Raw genomic sequence first — 17,298 nt, forward strand, 5'->3', positions numbered from 1 at the left:
GAGGATTCCTCCCCTGGAGAGGATCACCTGGCACCTGCACGCACCCGACTGCACCCTTCTCAAAACCTACTGCGAAAGCAAGGACTGGGGAGGAGCACAGGGGAGAGAGGAGGAGAGTCAGAGTTCCTCAAGATTTCCACGAAGGAAATGGCTAATATTCATGATCTCATGGCCTCCTGACATTGTAGCCTCTCAGGATAATCTGATCTTGTGCTGGAACACTGGGGACTTTGTGGAAGCAGCTTTCAGGCTTCATTGAGAAGTGAGTATCCCAGTTGTAAGCAGAGGCTCGTACAGTAGTAATGGGGCGAGCCATCAGCGGCCAGCCCGCGCCCGGCTGCGCCACGTTACAGAGCGGGCATGTGACAGCAGCCAGGGCTGGAGCCTGCCCTGCAGTTTCATCACAGGTTAAGGTACAAGCACAACACACGCTTACTACTTCAGGCGTTTATTAAGCAAATGAATGCAAATCATAGCTGGGGGGAGCTCTTTTTTTTTTTTTGGCCTATTTTTCTTTTCTTTTTACCCCAGTCTTTACCCCCCCTATGCACGTGGGGACAGAGAGGAAATGCAATTAGCAAAAGCAGGCGCCGGGTGGGAGAACAAACGCAGGCTGCACAGCGCTGCCGACGGAACCCGCAGCTGGCTGCCAAGATCCCTTTGCTGCTCTTCACGTTACACACCCCGCAGACATCAGACTAGCACTAACTCTGTGTGTGTACTGCTCCCTCCAATATAGTTCAGGGATGGGAGAAGTAAAGAAAAAGAGGGGACAGGCACAGCAATGCGTATTTTAGGAGATGCCATAAAAACGGTCTTATTTCATCACAGGCCATTTCACAGTCCCAAATTTTGCAGGGGATGTTCACAACATGGTGGTTTTGCACCAGAGAAGGATGACAATTTGCAGGAATTTTTGTTCCTGTTAGCAGTCCCTTTTTGGGATAAGATTCCTAAATTGGCACATCAAATGCTGACCAAAAGGCAAAAAACCCCCAAGCCTTCAGATGTGTGCTGCAATCACACAAGCTTTTCATTTCATGTTAAGCACGTGGAGAACAGGCAGGTTATTGCAGGGAATAGGAGCCAGGAACTTTCACCTGCCCAGGGAGCGATGGGGCTGGTGAGAGCTGCAGCCTTTCTGCCATACTTCCTAGGGATGGCATCCCACACAACCAGCCTCCTCCTCTCTAGCTGACGGTTCCCTCAGCAATAATAAATCCGTCCAAATCAGAAAACACAAACCGCTTACAAAATCTTCTCGACCCACTTCTCACCCTTCCTGACCCTTCCACTGGAATCAACCTGTCAGCAGCTCTTCGTTAGCAGCCGGAGCTGCCGCCTGCCCCTGCGCTGCCCCCAGCACGCTGCCCGGGTCCCATGCCATGCCGGAGCGCGCTGGAGCTGGTGTGTGCGAGGAGAGGCACCGGGGCTACAGCAAGCCGGCTGGTGGCAAGACCTGCCTGGTTCTGTCTGGCACATGCACCAGGGGCAAATCTGATTTACCAAGTCTTGAGACCTTATTTGTTTTGAACCCAAACAGCAGGATTAGTTCCTGTTCCCCCCGCACACACTCCTGCTGTTTGCAATCCCGGAGCTAAACTGGTGAGAGAGCAAGGGTTGGGATGAATGTGCTAGCTTCACAATCGAAGCTATTTTGTAATCTATGGTTATGAAAGTGAAGGGCTGGAGGGATGATATATAACTACAGAAAACTCTTCCCACTTGCACCAGCCTCATCAATCCGACTGCGAAATGCGCGGTTGTGCTCCACATCAGTCACGGCTCTTGCTACTGCCCGGCTTATTGTATAGCGCCTCTCTTCCACCCCCCAAAATGGAAAAGCATGCAAGCCCTATAGCCAGCACGGCTCGCTCTCGTGACCGTGCGGGAGCTGCCAAGGAGCCTTAATCTGATTTTAATACCCAGCTCCGTCCAAAAGGGAGCCCATCCAGATTTTGGAGCCGCTGACTCGCAGCACCGAGACCCCTCTCCCCGCCAGCCCCCCCTTCCCAAACCTCCATCCCCCAAGATCCCAGCCCGTATGCGTGTAACTGACGCTCGGCATGACTCATCCCACCGCCCGGCTCTTATCAGCCCCCACCGCGCAGCCCCCTGCGGAGCCCCCCCCGCCGCCCTGCACCGCGGCGGCCCCCTCCCCATCTTTGCAGCGGGGGGGGGCTGTTGCAAAGCGGGGTGTGTGTGCCCAAACCGATCAGCCCACCAACTTCTCCCCCCCCCCCCCCCCAATTCTCTGCAGAAGCTTGGGGGGGGGGGGGGGGGCGGGAGTCCACGTGCGAGTGGTGCTGAAAGCGCCGGCGGGGCTGCGGGGTTGCTGCCGCGCCGGGGCCGCCCCGAAGCCGCGGGGAGGGGCGCGGAGAGAGCCCCGGCGGCCGCGGGCTTCCGCGCGTCCCCCCTCCCCGTATTTCCCCCTCCGCACATCCGTGGAGCAAACGGGACCCCCGCAGATCCTCCGGGCCCCGCGGGGAAGAGCCGGTCCCCGCACCCTCCGGAGGCGGGGTGAGCGAACCGGCTCTTCCCCCATGTGCCCCGGGAAGGAGCTGGGGGGGGTCTGCCGGCTTCGCCCCCCCTCCCCGCCAGCTGCACCGCGCTGGGGAGCCGGACAGCAGAGCCCTTCCACCGCCCTCCCTACCTGGCTGTCAGCGAGGTAACTGAAGACGAAGGAGGAAAGATCCTCGTCGAGCAGAGAGCTGCAATCCGGCCCCGGCTCCGCCATCTTCCACCTCCGGCTGGGGCTGAGGCGGCACCGAGCATGCAGCAGGCGCGGCGGCGGCGGCGGCGGCGGGGAGCCGGGCGGCCGGCGGGGCGGAGCCGCCCGCAGCCCCCGCCCGCCGGCTGCGGGAGCCGGGGAGGGCGGCGGAGCGGGGGGTGGAGGGAGCAGGGCCGGGGGGACACCCGCGGTGCGGAGTGCCCCGTGGGGCTCGCGGCCACGCGCCGGGCTCACGCAGCTGCCCGCGGGACGCGTGTCCACGCGGGGGACCCGCTTTAAGCACCGCCGGGCACACCTTACAAGTGACAGCCCTTAAAAGTGGGGGCACCCGGGGGGCTGCCAGCATCGCTGGGTGCCACCCGGCAGTCCCTAGGTCACCCCGAGTTGGGGTATATGAGGTCTGAGCGCAGGGCGTCGGGCTGAGGGTCACATCCAGGCTCGGTGGGGGTTCACCCACCGTTGCAGGGTGCCTCGTTGGGCTGGCAGACACGTGTGGGGCACAAGCACCTTCCCGTGGGACACACACCCACTCAGAGCACCCACTTTAGGCACCACTTTGCGCACCTTAGAGTGCCATCCCTTAAAAGTGGCGTCACCCAGCATCACTGGGCACTGCTCAACGGTCCCTAGGTCACCCCACGTTGAGGTGCATAAACCCTGAGAGCAGTGTGTCGGGCTGGGGTCACATCCAGGCTTGGTGGGTTGGGGGGACACACATCTGCAGTCACAGAGTGACCCCCTGGGCTTGCAGCCATGCGTGGGGCACCAACACCTTCCTGTGGGATATGCACCCACCCAGGGCACCCACTTCAAGCACCACTGTGCACACCTTGGAAATGCCAGCCCTTAAAAGTGAGGGAACCTGGGGTGCTGCTGGCATCGCTGGGTGCTGCTCAACAGTCCCTAGATCATACCGAGTTGAGATATATAAACCCTGAGTGCAGTGTGTTGGGCTGAGGGTCACATCTAGGCTTGGTGAGAGGGACACCCATGGTTGCAGAGTGCCCCATGGAGCTTGCAGCCACATGTGGGGCACAAGGACCTTCCTGCAGGACATGTGCTCACCCAGGACACCTGCTTTAAGCAGTGCCATGCACACCTTAAGGTGCCATCCCTTTAAAAGTGGGGGCACTCAGCATCACCAGGCACCATTCAACAGTCCCTAGATCACCCCATGTTGAGATATATCAACCCTGAGTGCAGCGTGTTGGGCCAAGTGTCACTTCCAGGTTTGGTGGACCTGCACTGGAGTGGGGCCAGGTGGCTGAGAACAAAGAGTAACAAAGAGGAAAAGATCTTCAGTTTTCCCTCGTTTTCATCTCAGTGCTCATCCCACTGTTGCTGCGAGCATCTTGATGTCATGCACGTCATTTTTCTGTCTGGGGTTTTGAGGCATATGCTAAAAGCCCTTTCAGAAATAATTAATGACGGGACCAAAAATCTCATGAATGTTCTATTTGCTTACCCAATTACATGGGAAAGAGCAGGGCTTGGCACTGCAGCCTGAATTAGCTGATACACAACCAACCGAGTGGCAACACCTCTAGTCTAATGGCTCCAGCTCCTCAGATCCCCTCAGATGGCTCAGATGGGCCTTCAGTATCAGTGTAAATGGCTGATGAAGTGAAACGATGTGGAGTGCTCTTGGTGGAGAGCTGTGCATCAGGCTCGGATGGGTAAAGAGAAGGTGCTTCTTCCTGTGGTGGGACAAGCTTGCTGCCTTGCTTTTGTTTCAAAGGGAGAGCTGTTTCCAGCTGCTCTTTAATACCCTCCATCCTCCCTTTGGTTCAGGACATGCTGTGAACACCAATGTAGTAACATTGGATTTTCCCTGATGATCCTGAGCCTTGCACCAAAAGATGTTGTCAGACAGTGTGTGTTATAAGGCTGACGAGAGCTGAGGTCAGGGGCGGCTCAGCTGCTGGGATGGGACAAAGTGAGAGAGAAGCTGCTGCCAAATCTTCCTCATTGCTGTGGCACTTTATTACTAATTGCTGCTATGAAGTGCTGAAACAGTTACCCAAGGTGCTTTTCAAGCTGCTTGGCCAGCAATGAAACTTTTCTTGCCGTGGGTGGGAGGTCTGGGCCCAGAATCGCCACTTCTAGGATGCACAGCTGTAGCTCACAGCAGGCACAGCCCAGAGCACAGCACTGCCAGACTGCGTCGGAAGGGCCCGGAGAAGGAAACTGCCTTGCTCTGGGGCATGTGCAATTCCTTGCAGACCAAGACTCAACTCCCAGCTGGCCCTGCTGGCTGGGGATCTGGAGTGCATTCCCTTCCCCAGTCCCTCCTTTACAGGAGATGCAAGTGCTGAACACTACGGAAAGAAGAGGTGAGCTGAGCACGGGAGGAATGTTTGCCCCGTCAGGGGAAAAAGCAGGACTTGAAGTCCTCACCATAAAAGTAGTCTTCTGTGAGGAATTTGTTGCACAAAAGGCAAGGTTCTCACTTGAGTATCTCGTGATTTCCTTTATACCAGTTGTACTCAAATAGGAAGTAACCGTTTATGGGAATTGCTTGTGAACGGTTGTTCTAAAATCAAGTTATGCATAGCCATGTGTTTCAGAAATACCTTTTCCCTTCTGTGGTGTGTGCAAGCACAGTTCCTCCCTCCTTGCTTTCTAACCCAAGAAGATGAGCCCTACCCAGTCCCCAGCTGTCGGCAGCCTGCAGGGCACCCACCCACCCTCACGGCGTGGCTCGGCCAGCACCCCAGAGGCACCCAGGAGCATGAGGAAAGCAAAGGCTGGCCTGCACTGCCTCATTTCTCCTCTGAACAGTGACAGGTTAGAGCTTCTTTCAGCCAAGAGGGCAAAACTGGATGGGATGCTGGTGTCAGGCTGCCCTCGTGCTGAGAGGGTGCCAGAGGACAGCAGACACAGAGCAAAACAGGGACATCTCAGAGAGGTGGACTTGCTGCTACTTCTGGGTTTCAGTGGGATCCCAGAGGGCTAAGTACAGTTGCTCACGTGGCTGCAAGTCAGTGTTAACATGCTCCAACTTCTGCTCCTGACTGCTCTGGACTTTTGCACAGTCAAAGCATTTTCTGTGCCTTTTGGGTTCTTTCACCTATAAAATACCACTTCCCTGTGCCCTGGAGCTTCTGGGGGGATTGGTTGAATAATGCTTATAAAAAGGGCTTCGAAAGCACCAGGAGAGTGGCAAAGGAGGACAAGATGTTATAGCTGGTATTGTCTCCACCTCCTTAGAAGTCAGTCATGTGGCAGCCTCAGAAATACCCACAGTGGGTAGAAAGGGCGTCTGATCCACTGCAGTGCAATGGTGTGAACGGGACGTTATATTCCCCGTGTGAACACACCCTTCTCTGTCTGCACACAGAGTGACCATGCAGTTTCCCTAACAGCTCAGGGCTTTCCTCCTAACCCAGAACCTGAGCTTTGTGAGCAGGAGAGCTGCCAGAGATTGAGCTTCTGCTGATCATTTATGAGCTCAAAGAAGATGTCAGCCACAGTCAGGCAGAAATAAGCCCCCCGTGCCCACCCCTCACCTGCCAGCCCTGGCTAAGCCAGAGCGCTCTGTGGCACTGCGCCGGCGCTGCAGCCAGCCACAGCAACATGATGCTAGGGCCAGAGGGTCCGTGGATAGTATTACCAAGGTAAAATATAACAGGAAAAGTCTGTAAATGTCCTTTCAAAACCGCAGAGAGCGAGTAATGTCATTAGGTCAGCGGTCAGGAGGGGACAGGGTTTGAAGGTACCCTTAGCCTACCAAAGGCCAAATGTGGGACAGGGGCAGGAGCCAATGAACGGTGGCTGGACAGGAGACACCCCGCGCTGTGCAAACTCCCGCCTTCGGTTTCATGTTGCAGCTGCCCCTGTTTGTGGATGGGAAAATGTTCTAAGAACCAGGCAGCACAGGCAGTGAGAGGCAGCAGCAAATGGGGCTCCTTCGAGTTACAACATCCCCAGCCTCTGGTGGGTCTTTGCCAGCCCCCCCACTTTGTGACACCCTCTCCTTGGCACTAAAGTTAAACGCAGTCTTGGGGGGAATTTGCATGGTGGCCAGGATGGCCACGCCGGTGGCCACTCTTACTGGAGACCCAGGGGAAGGGGGCTCTGAGCTGTCCGTGTCTCTCTGAGCTGGCAGTTGGATAAGCTAAGGGTGGCCAAGGGGGAAGGTGCCCCCAAGGCTCTTCCAAAGTCTTCCCTTAAGGCAGTCTTCATCCATGTGGGCTGCTAATTGGATGTCCCACTCCCCAGGGGCAGCAGTGGTTAGCAGGGCTATGCCCCTGGATTTCACTAAGTTTCTCTGCTTGGCTCCTCTCTACAAGCTCTGCTTTGCTTTCCCCTCAGCCCCACGCGGCACTCAGCTCAGCCTTGTCTTTCATCTGAAGTCACCAAGCGCAGGGACCTAGCGTCACTTTTCCTCCACACTTTCTGTGTCCAGTGGCTCCTGATCAGCCGTGTTCACCTGGGAGCTCCTGCCTCCTCCTCAGTTTGTGACATGAGGGCTCTGTGATGCTTAATGGTCAGCAAGGAGTGAACCTCTGGAAATGAACTGCTGGGCAACATGGTCCCTTCGCTCCCCACAAGCCTGGGTGGAAACTGCCCCTCTGCTCTCAGGCTGACGTTCTTTTTGCCACAGGGCTGAGGATGTGGCCTCTTGGGCCAGAAGGGATCTGGGAAACAAAAGAGTGGCTTCAGAGGACAAGCGTGCGGTGGCTGGACTCCTGGCTCTGAGCTCCACCTTGTCCAGGGAGTGGGGATGGTGTCTGTGCTTATTCAGAGGTTGCTGTTCCTGCTCCAGCATCCCTGGGCATCCTCAGAGAATGATGCTCCACTGTCCCAGCAAAGCCCTGCTGGCAGGCACACACGGGCACCATATCTGCCTGTGCAGTGGCAGAGACCCCCCCAGTCCCCTCTCTGGAATGCATCTGGCAGAGGGTCCCTCCTCACCCTGTGCCACCAAACTCAGCTTGCTGCAGATCTCTTTCCCTGGAGCAGAGACAGGCACTTGGGCTGCTATGGCTCAGGCAAAGGAGCCCGCAGCTGGCACTGAGGGCTGGGGGATGCACACACGCAGCTTGATGCTGTACAGGGCTCCAGCCTGCCCGATTCTGCACCCTGCTCCTCTCTCTCCAAAGCTGCAGCCTTGTACACCCTGTGGAGCTAAAGCCATGTAGTTATTGCAGAGGAAACCTATGAAGAGGGAAATGTGGTGGCAAAGGAGTAAGAAGGGGGTTGTGGATGAGCTATTGAGACAGATGGGAATTTCCCGGAGCAAGCAGCAGAGGCCAGGCAGCGCAGCAGAGGGTAGGGAAGGCTCCTACGCGGTGGCTCATGCTGCCCACCAGCTGTGTGGGCTGAGCAAGGAGACCAGGATGCCCATTGACTCCTTATGGCGTTTTCAGTGACTCATTTGTCCGCGGGAAGCAGCACACCCGCAGCAGCTGAAGCAGCCTGTCCTGCTCCCCGGGCTGTCCTGGTGCAGCCGGGCCAGCCGGCCCTTTCTGCCTGGGGCCAAGAGCCCAGCAGCAGCCTGGGGGACTCTGCTCACCCTGTACCTCACTTTATGTGGGGGAAGAAACCCTTTGTCAGAGACTCTACACCACTCTTTCTGCACTGCCTGACATCACATCATGGAGACCCGAGCTTTCCCCTTGCTGTTTCATGGGCGGTGTCCCCACATGCTGCCCCAGAGGCAGCCTGGCACACTGGCACTGCCCAGCCATCAGCGTGTGTGGACCAAAGGGAGCTGCTCCACACAGCACATGTCCCTCGTGTTTACTCTTTTGCTCTGGCTGAATTCAGCTTCCCTGCCACACTGTGCCACTGGCAGGTCTCACACTGCATTGATGGTGTCTGTCATAGCCCATCGGTGTCACCCCGCTGTCTCCTCACCGACCTGCTTGCCTTGTCCCTACCTGTCAGGCTGCCTCTGGTCCTGGTGGTGCTGCTTGGCCTCCCTTTCCTGCCCGGCAGGACAGCACCCAGAGCTGGGTTGTTTCCTCCATCCTCATCAACCTGCTGCCAGACATTCCCCTGCTCTACTCCTCGTGAGGAGCAAGGCACAGGGGCGAGGCTGGCCAAGACCCAGACTGACCTCATCTTCCTCTGCTGAGCCTGGCCTCAAGCAGGGCGACTCCTCCTGCCTTTCCCTAGGGGCTGCTGAGAGTCTGGGTGCTGCCATCACTGTTTTGTCTTCCTCTTTCTTTTTAACTGTCTCCTCCTGGAGACATGACGTGATCACCCGAGCAGGTCCCAATCCCCCTGCATCAGCAGAGCTGGCCAAAGGGCCAAGCAGCAAAGGGAGACACTGGATCCCGAGCACTGCTGAGCGAGGACTTGCTGTTCTTCAAGCAGCCTTTGCTGGCAGGGACATCCATGGGCATCTCCTCGCCTCATGGCTCCCAGCCCAGGGAAATCACCAGCCAGGCTGGTTCTGTCTGTTCCCAGGCCCCCATCCTGCAGCAGCCCCTCCACACCACTCCTGCCCTCCTCACCTCCAAGCATCCCCCAGCACAGTGACTGGCTGTCACTGTCCCCAGCTACTGCACCCCCAGCCCAGGCACCAGCGGTGGGAAGGGGCTGGTTGTCAGCTCCCAGTTCCCCCTGACTGCAGGCACTGGCATTAGAGCAGAAACCACTCTGCAGGCATTTCCTCCTCCCTTGCCAGCCTGGCGAGCGGAGCTGCCCGCAGTACTTTGGGGACGGGGCCATGGGCTCGGTGGGCTGGAGGCCGGGCTGCTGGGGGAGCAGACAGTGGCGCATCTCCCGGCCCTGCGCAGACACCGCTCTGCTGTTCCTCAGCACCTCGGAGCACATCCCTGGGCAGGAGACACTTCAGCTCCAGCCAGCACTATAAATAAAACTACTCTCTTTTATCCCGCCAAATAGGTTCTCATTGATTTTACCTATCCCTACTCCTATCTCGTGTCCCTTTGATATGTGAAGTCAGCTGCAGAGGAGCCCAGGGAGCTGCCAGCCTGGCAGGGAAAATGCCACCCCCTCCGGGCCCTCTGCCCCCGAGGCAGCCGCTCTCCCCTGGTTTTCACTCTCTGAACAGGCAGCACCACTGGAGGAGAAGAAACAAAGCTCCCCGATGGAAGTTTGCCGGCTAATTATTTATTAATCTCTTCCTGACAGTGCAATTGCCAGCAGTGAGGCAGCTCCCGAGCCCCCCGCCATGGAGAGGAGGTTGAGGAGGAGGATGGAGAGCTCTGCTGGTGGGGCCCTCTGGCCGTGGCCCAGAAGTTCAGGGTGAGCTGACACATCGCTTCCTTCCCCAGCTACTTCAATTACAGATGTACCAGTGGCTGAGAAAAGGGGGGCCCATCTCAGAGGCTCTGGGTCCCTGTCCTGGGAAGTGCTGAGGGCTGGTCCCAGGGTGGTCCCTGGTCCTTTGCAGGTGATGTCAGGTGCGGGGCTCAGCCTCCCCCCCAGACCGGAGGGTGTGTGAATGCCTGCTTACTGCAAGCAGTTACTCTGCACACAGAAGCTCCCCATGCCGAGATGGCTAGCAACAGAAATAATGCAGCAAAATCACAGCTCACACAATCTTCCTGGCACTTGAAAGCATCTCGAGAGCTTAAAAAGCTGCGAGATGCTCTCATTCCCATCCTTTCCCTGCTACCCATGCTGCTCACCGCCTGTGCTTTGGGCCCCACTTCCCGGGGTGGGGCAGGGGCGCAGCACTTTCCCAGACTAACGGTACCAAGTTGAGCATGGTGAATCCTGTCCGCACCATGCAGCAGGAGGCAGGGAGGGCGCGTGCTGCCCGCCGGAGCGGGGCTGCGGGTGACTCATCGCCATGCAGTATGCAATTACCAAGGCAAGTGCAGGCCCCTGCTGTTTTGCACAGGTATCTGTGTCAGCCGGGGCTATTTCCAGCTCTCTCTCTGCACTCCCAGCTCCTTCGAGAGGTAAGGAATACAGCTGCCTAGCTACTCTGCCTGCCACAGGGATGGGCATGATATTCCCGTAAGCAAAGAGCCAGGGGGTTGGATATTGCATCCAAACACCCGAATTGCACAACTGGGGGAGGAGGGAGTGGTGTGTGACTGCCCACACATTTTATGTATTTAAGGGCGCACACAGAGACGTAGACCAAGGGGAGGTGCAGAGAGATGCAACGGTGCTGCACTGCGCCCATTGCCACCGACTAAGTGCCAGGCAAGGAGAATTTAGAGCTGTTATTATTAGCGATGCTGGTAGCACTAGAAACGAAGCAGCAGGGATGGGATAAAGCAGAGTTCGGAAAATGCTCTGGCCTGGAAAGACAAGGGAGGGACCAGGATAAAAGGAGCAAAGCAATGTGCGGCAGCGCCTTCTCCCTTCCCTGCCGGAGCAGATAACTGCAAGCTCAGTGGGGCAGCATCTCTGCTCCCGATCTGTACACTGAGTGTGCACCATCCCCCATCAAGCTGTTAAGCCAAACCGCGCTCAGAGTGAGATTTTTTGATTCCCAAAATGTTTGCCTAAGACTTTGCTCATTACTTTTCCCTCTGGTTGCTGTGATCAGGAAGCGGAGGAAAGCTTAGGCGGTGAGCACTTCTTGGACAAGCTCCAGCCACAAGCCTCACTCGCTACAGGGGTTTTGCAACTGGCATTGTCACAACAGGGCAGCAGCTGCAGCCCAGCCTCTATGGCCACAAGTGGAGGCAGCTATACCATTGCACCAGTGCTCTGTGCAGCAAAATGCATCTGTGCTGGGGTGGATGGGATGCACCCTCCTGGGAAGCCCGAGCAGGCTGAGTCTGCCCAGGGGAAGCAAGCCCGGCCTTGCACAACCTTCATCAGTTTTCCCAGGGCACTGCTTCACCCAGAGGCTGCAATACAGGGGAAGCCTCCATATGTGATACAGATGTGCCTGGCATGGGCCACTCTGAGCCTGTGCAGCGTGGTGAAACGATGGATATATGACATCACTGAAGGCCAGGGATCCCGTACTCTACTTCTCAGGGTACACTGTATGTCCTGTTTAACTAGCCTGAAGATGAGCTGTGTTCATCACCCAGCTGAGCTCAGGTAGATGGGTCTGCTGGAGACAGACATGGGGATAACTGCCAAAGGCGGGATAGATACAGGGCCAGGACCTACGAAGGGGCTGGGAGGGCTCCGTGCCTCAACCTCCTGCCTTTGCCTGACACGTGCTCACCAAAGCCTGGCCTGAGGAGAGCGTGAGACCACAGTCAGACCTCTCACGAGCGTGGGCTGTGCCCTCTGTAGACAAACCACTGGGCTACAAGCGGCACCAAGCTCCTTCGTCCTTCCTGCACCCCCCAGCAGAGCCCTCAACATGGGAGGACTGCTATTTTTTTTCTGGAAAAATCACATTAATCATCCTCAGAGCTGCGTCCCTGGCCTTTGTCACAGTTTGGTGCCCCAGTGCCAGCTTAATTTTAAAAGCGTTATTTATTTTTAATAAAAGATGATCTAAACAGCGACATTGTCGGGATGATAAAAATAAAAATGCAGTGGTTGTCACAACTGTCAGCATCCCTGGGAATGGGGGACTGGCAATGCCCGGCTGTGCTCCCCTCCAGCCTGTGTAACCACATGGGCAGAGGAGGAAACATCCGGCAGCACATGCCTGCAGGCAGCCTCTGTGCCAGGAAAAGCAGTGCCTGCATTTTTTTTTAATACACAAGTGCACTTCTTATGTATACTTGTTATTTTCTAAATGTTTCATAACTTTAATTTCATTTATTATAAGAATAAATGAGCAAATATGACATATACAAATGTTGGAAAGTGAAATAGTTTGTTAAGCCCCTTCATTAAAATAACTATGCATTATTAAAATATCAGTGTTGCAATGCACTGGTACCACATTAGCAACAATAACAAGAAGTCTTGTTTATCCATACTAAACTAAATTTTCAGGGCATGGATCCATGTGTCAAGTCAGTGCATGGCTGAGACCATAAATCACAGTGACCAACGGCATCTCCATTTGCCCAGGGAGCCATGGTAGGTCACGGGGCAGCGTTTCATGTCCCAAGCTGAAATCTTCACCCCGAGGTTGTCCCTGGAAAAGTCTGCCTCTGCTCCCAGCCCCACGGCAGTGTCCCATCAGGCAGGGTGAGCAGGAAGCGAGCTGGAAGCGTGCGGGAAGCGAGCAGGAAGCTCACCTCGCTCGCTTCCTGAGCATCCCTTCTCCTTCCATCTCTCTTCCTTCTGGCAGACGGGAATAAAGCTTTACCAGAGGCCTCGGGGAAAGCCCAGCCCATGTCCTGCACAGCCCTGCTGCTGCAGCTCTGCCCGATCTAGCTGGCTCTGCTGGTTTCTCCCATGGGGTCGTGGCTTTTCGAAGGGCCAGGCAGGGGCAGGGTGCTGCACCAGTGCTCCTCTCAAGCTCAGTTTCTCCCCGAGTTTTCCAAACCTGCTTTATTTGCAGACACGAGCCCTGTGAGTGGCTGTATGTGAATGCTGCCTGGCCGGAGCAGAGTGCAGCCATGGCTGGGACAAAACAAAACCAGCATTCACAGGCAGTCATTTAAATTCCCAGCAGCTGTTCCCTCCCAGCACACTCATGCCTGCTCTCCTTTGCTGTCCACAGGCACTTCTGGGGGCTTTTTCCCTGGGTGGTAGGGGAGTGGGTCTCCCAGCATCCCTCCTCCACCTTCTCTTATTTTTATGCTAAAAATAAGTGGTCATCCCTGGGGGGATGGTAGCTGAGGGCTACTCCTTTCTCAGGGGTCTGCACCCACCAGGGCTTCAGCTCCCCATGGTGCCTCCTCTCTGCCCCGGTGCGGTGGGTCATGCAGGGCTGGCCGGGTGCTCACCCTGTGGCAGGAGCCCTGTGTGCTCACCAGCACCCCCAGCCCCTGAGCCGGTTACGGGTGCCCCATGGCTGCCTCCCTGGCTCTGGCTCATTCCCATTTCCTCGTGATGGTGCCTCAGCCTCAGAGGCTGAGCCACACTGCAGCGGCCAGCCTGCCTCTGGCAACGCACCACACTGCTCCAGTGGGAGAACTGGCCCCCGTGCCGAAGCACACCCAGCTCCCCGGGGCAGGGGTGCAGACAAGCATGCACCCCTGAGACCCTGGGTAAACCCAGTGCCATGAGACTTTGGGCCAGGCGTAGCCACGGGACGCCACACAGGAGCTGAGAGGTGCCTTTTGGCCTCTAGCATGCTTGCACGAGACAGAAATTGCTCACATGTGTTCTGGTCTAGTTAGGTTTAACCCTAGCCCTACTTTCCTGTGCCGGCTGCTGGCACAAGGGAGCAGGCAGGGAGCAGGCAGGGAGCAGGCAGGGGCATGCCAGGCACTGGCAGCAGGAGTGAGCATGCTGCCGTTTTCCAGCCAGAGACAGGCAGCTGCTGTGAAGAGCTGGTGGTGAAACGCTTCCTGCAATCCCATTACGGCTGCGAGCGCGAATGAGTTTAGTGGCCTCAATTTAATTCCCATTTGTACATGGTAAAAAAAAAAAAAAAAAGAGGAAGATGAGTGAAATCACAGATCGGCACAGATCGGCTGGGATGGGGATGAGCGAGCTGCAGCCATGTGGGAGGCACGAGCTGCCAGGGATGCACCCAGCCCCAGGCAGAGGGTGCATGATGGCAGCAGGGATGGGTGCTGCAGGGGGAGGAGAGGGACACGTTGCTCCCACTGGATGTGCCCAGCACACCTGAGCCCCGGCTGGGAGAGCCACTGAGGTTTCATATAGCTGGAGCCCATCAGCAAGGGACTACAAGAAGCATGGGGCTCCCTCCATCCCTGCTGGGGTGCCACATTGATGGCAAGTGCATGGGCTGCTGTGGGCCAAACCGACGGGTGCCTGTGTCTCCCCTCTCCTCACTCTCAGGACGTGCATGGGGCTGGAACAGACCAGGCCATGGGAAGGCTGGAGGAGGGAAGTCACCAGTTAAAGCCCTGAGAAGCAAGGGCTCCGATTTCAAAAAATAAAGTGAGGATTTTCATCTATATTTGCTTAGTGAGTTAATGACTTTATTTCTGATTTGATGCTCTTGTCTTTGATGACTCAAGCACGAAAAGGGAGACCAGATAAGAGCAAAGAGGCCTGGCCAGAGGGATGCTGCTGGCTGCTCAGTGCCCGGCGTCCCCCTCCCTGCCTGGGTCCCTTCCAGGGGATTCCAGAAATGCTGTTGGCACTGGGAGCACAACTGCAGGCATGGGGAGGGCAGCACCCCGTGAAGCTGAAAGCAGAAACAACCATCCCTGATAAGAGGTGGGCTCTGCCCCATTATGGCTATGGCAATCACAGTAACAAGAGCACTAGGTACTTTATACTTGGCATGACCTGCCTGGATCATGCTGTACCACTCCAGACCTCTGACCTTGTGCTCTTCTGGGAGGAATAAACCTCTCTGGTGGGGAGAAAAGGAGACATTCTGCCCCTGACACCTCCAGCTGGAACCTGTCTAGCCATCCCTTGTCCCTGGATGATTGCTGAGGCCTGTCAGGCAGCAGGGAATACCCCCAATCTGGGGGAGTTAATCAGTCCCAGAGCAACCCAGCCCCTCCTGGCTGCATTTCTCCATCACGAGAAACAAACAGTTCCACCCCACTCCCCCCCAGCAAGTGTCCCCCTAGCCTAAACAAGAAACTGGGCAAACCACACATTTTCTTTGGTGGGGAGGAGGGTTCTCCTCTCCCCCATCTCTTGCTTCCAAGTTCTTTCTGTCCCACAGAGATGTGAGCAGAGCTCTCTGCAGCTGGAGGGCTAACATCTTAGTTCTTCCAAATAAATAGAAAATGACCCAGTTTCTTTATTTTTCTCTTTTTCCAAAGTCCAAACACCCAAAAAATGAGACAGTAAGTGGAAGGCACAAATAGATTTCACGCATCCTGACAGAGCCAGGAGATGAAAGCAGCCTCCTCTGCTCAGATCCGGGTACGGTGGCAGCACATCCTCCCTGGGGTTAGCTTACCCGCGTCAAAGAAGCAGGAGACGCTTCAGGGCTGACCACAGCTCAAGCCCCATGTTGCCTACCAACTGCTTAGGAAAGCCACCATCCCCAAGGATTCTGGTGTCCTCTGCCCCCAGGCGTGGGGGGTTTGGACCAGACAAGGTCCCAGGCTGGTGCAGGCAGGTTGCAAGTTCGCTGGCCTGGTGCTCCAAGGCTGTGGTTCAGCTTCACAGCCCCAGGCTCTGCTGGCACCATGGCTGGATGTGCCCCCACTTCCACCCAGGAGTGGCTCGGGGTGAAGGAACCTCTCTTTCCCTAGGTTTTTTTCCTCAGTCCTTTTTTTTGAATGATGCCAAGAGGGCTTGTACCGTCCCCACACCCCTCAGGGACCAGGCTCTTCAGAGGCAAGGTGGGAGCCTCCCCAGGACTGCTCCCATTGGTCTTGCTCCATGTATTAAGGTGAGCCGCAGAACGTGCCCAGCCTTCAGCTATTCCTATCACGTCCCATCTGGAGACAGAAATCTGCCTGCTGGCTTTACAATTAAAATTGAAATGATTTGATTATGGGGCTTCATTAGTAAAAACAAACACCAGGCAGCCTTCTTCCCTCACCCCTCTCCCCATCCCCGCCCAGATGTTCCTCCCCAGGGCTGTTTTAGGTAAATCCCAGCCAGGATGTGGGTTGGGCACACAAAGGGGGTTTGTGTCTGCAACTTGAAGCCATAGTCCAGCGCAGCCCAAAGGAGGCAAATTTTAGACCAACAAATCACCTCCTCTGGGTAGAGATGCAGCAACAGCCTCGGATTGAGGCTCGATGGACTGTGGGCATAGCGATGGCTTTAGCAACAGCAGGACGTTTCCCAGCCCTACATTCTGCTGAACACTTGCAGACCTTACTGGGGGGCTCACATGGCCCTTGGGGCTTCTGATTTACACTTGACTCCATTCCCTTTGTTCGTGAGTCTTTGCAGTCAGGCCATTTGCACCTTCACATCAACCTGGACTTGCCATTGCCAGATCCGTTTTTTCCCCGTGCAGCTGTCTCATCCCGTGAGGAAAGCGGGGAGCATGGGGAGGGGCTGAGCCAGTGCCGAGCAGGCTGCCCGTGGTGTATGCAGATGCTCGAGTCCCCGAAGCTGCAGCAGTTCTGGGGGAAGTAATTCAATTAACACTCGGGGCGTTGGGAACAGGCTGTGCAGGCTGGGAGAGGAGGAATGCTAATGAAGGAGGGCTTGGGAATGCTCCTGGGTTAGAGTGCCACTTGCCCGGCTGCTCCCAGTGCCTGGGTTTTCTCTAGCAGATGGGATGGCTCCGGGCAGCGGGGCGGTGAGGTGGGAATCAGGCAGCCTTTCTGCCTCTGGTGCCTAATGTGAGGAGAGGTCTTTGAAACAGCTCTTGATGCTGAATTGGTGGCCTATTTGAAAGGGCCTGTGCAGAAGAGGGATGTGCTACCCCCACTGTGTCGTGACAGCTGAGTCCATCTGCAGAAGTCAGTATTACGCTTCCCTCTTCTCCATCCCCACCTCCCACCTGCACATAAAGCTGCCTTTGGGATCTCCTCAGCGCCACAGCACATGGACCAGCAGGGCCGTGCCTCCAGCAAGCAGCCAGCTGAGCTGGGAACTGGCTGAGGAAGCTGAGCCACGGTGCCTACAGACCACAGGGCCTGGCTGCCTGGGACTCAACAGCCCCTTTAGCCCACCCTGAATAATGAGGGAAACCTGGGCCC

At 56.3% G+C, this 17,298-nt stretch overlaps 1 protein-coding gene across 1 annotated transcript in view; it reads right to left on the reverse strand.

The window, feature by feature from the left end:
• The window catches only part of PPARGC1B (PPARG coactivator 1 beta), a 53,935-nt gene extending 51,190 nt beyond the window's left edge, over positions 1-2,745 (reverse strand). The window contains exon 1 of the mRNA XM_074916166.1: positions 2,654-2,745. Coding sequence (XP_074772267.1) covers positions 2,654-2,737 — 84 coding nt within the window. The 5' untranslated portion in view covers positions 2,738-2,745. The remainder of the gene's footprint in view (positions 1-2,653) is intronic.
• Positions 2,746-17,298: the final 14,553 nt, after the last annotated feature.

The sequence above is a fragment of the Athene noctua genome, chromosome 12 (genome assembly GCF_965140245.1).
Source record: "Athene noctua chromosome 12, bAthNoc1.hap1.1, whole genome shotgun sequence".
Classification (NCBI taxonomy): domain Eukaryota; kingdom Metazoa; phylum Chordata; class Aves; order Strigiformes; family Strigidae; genus Athene; species Athene noctua.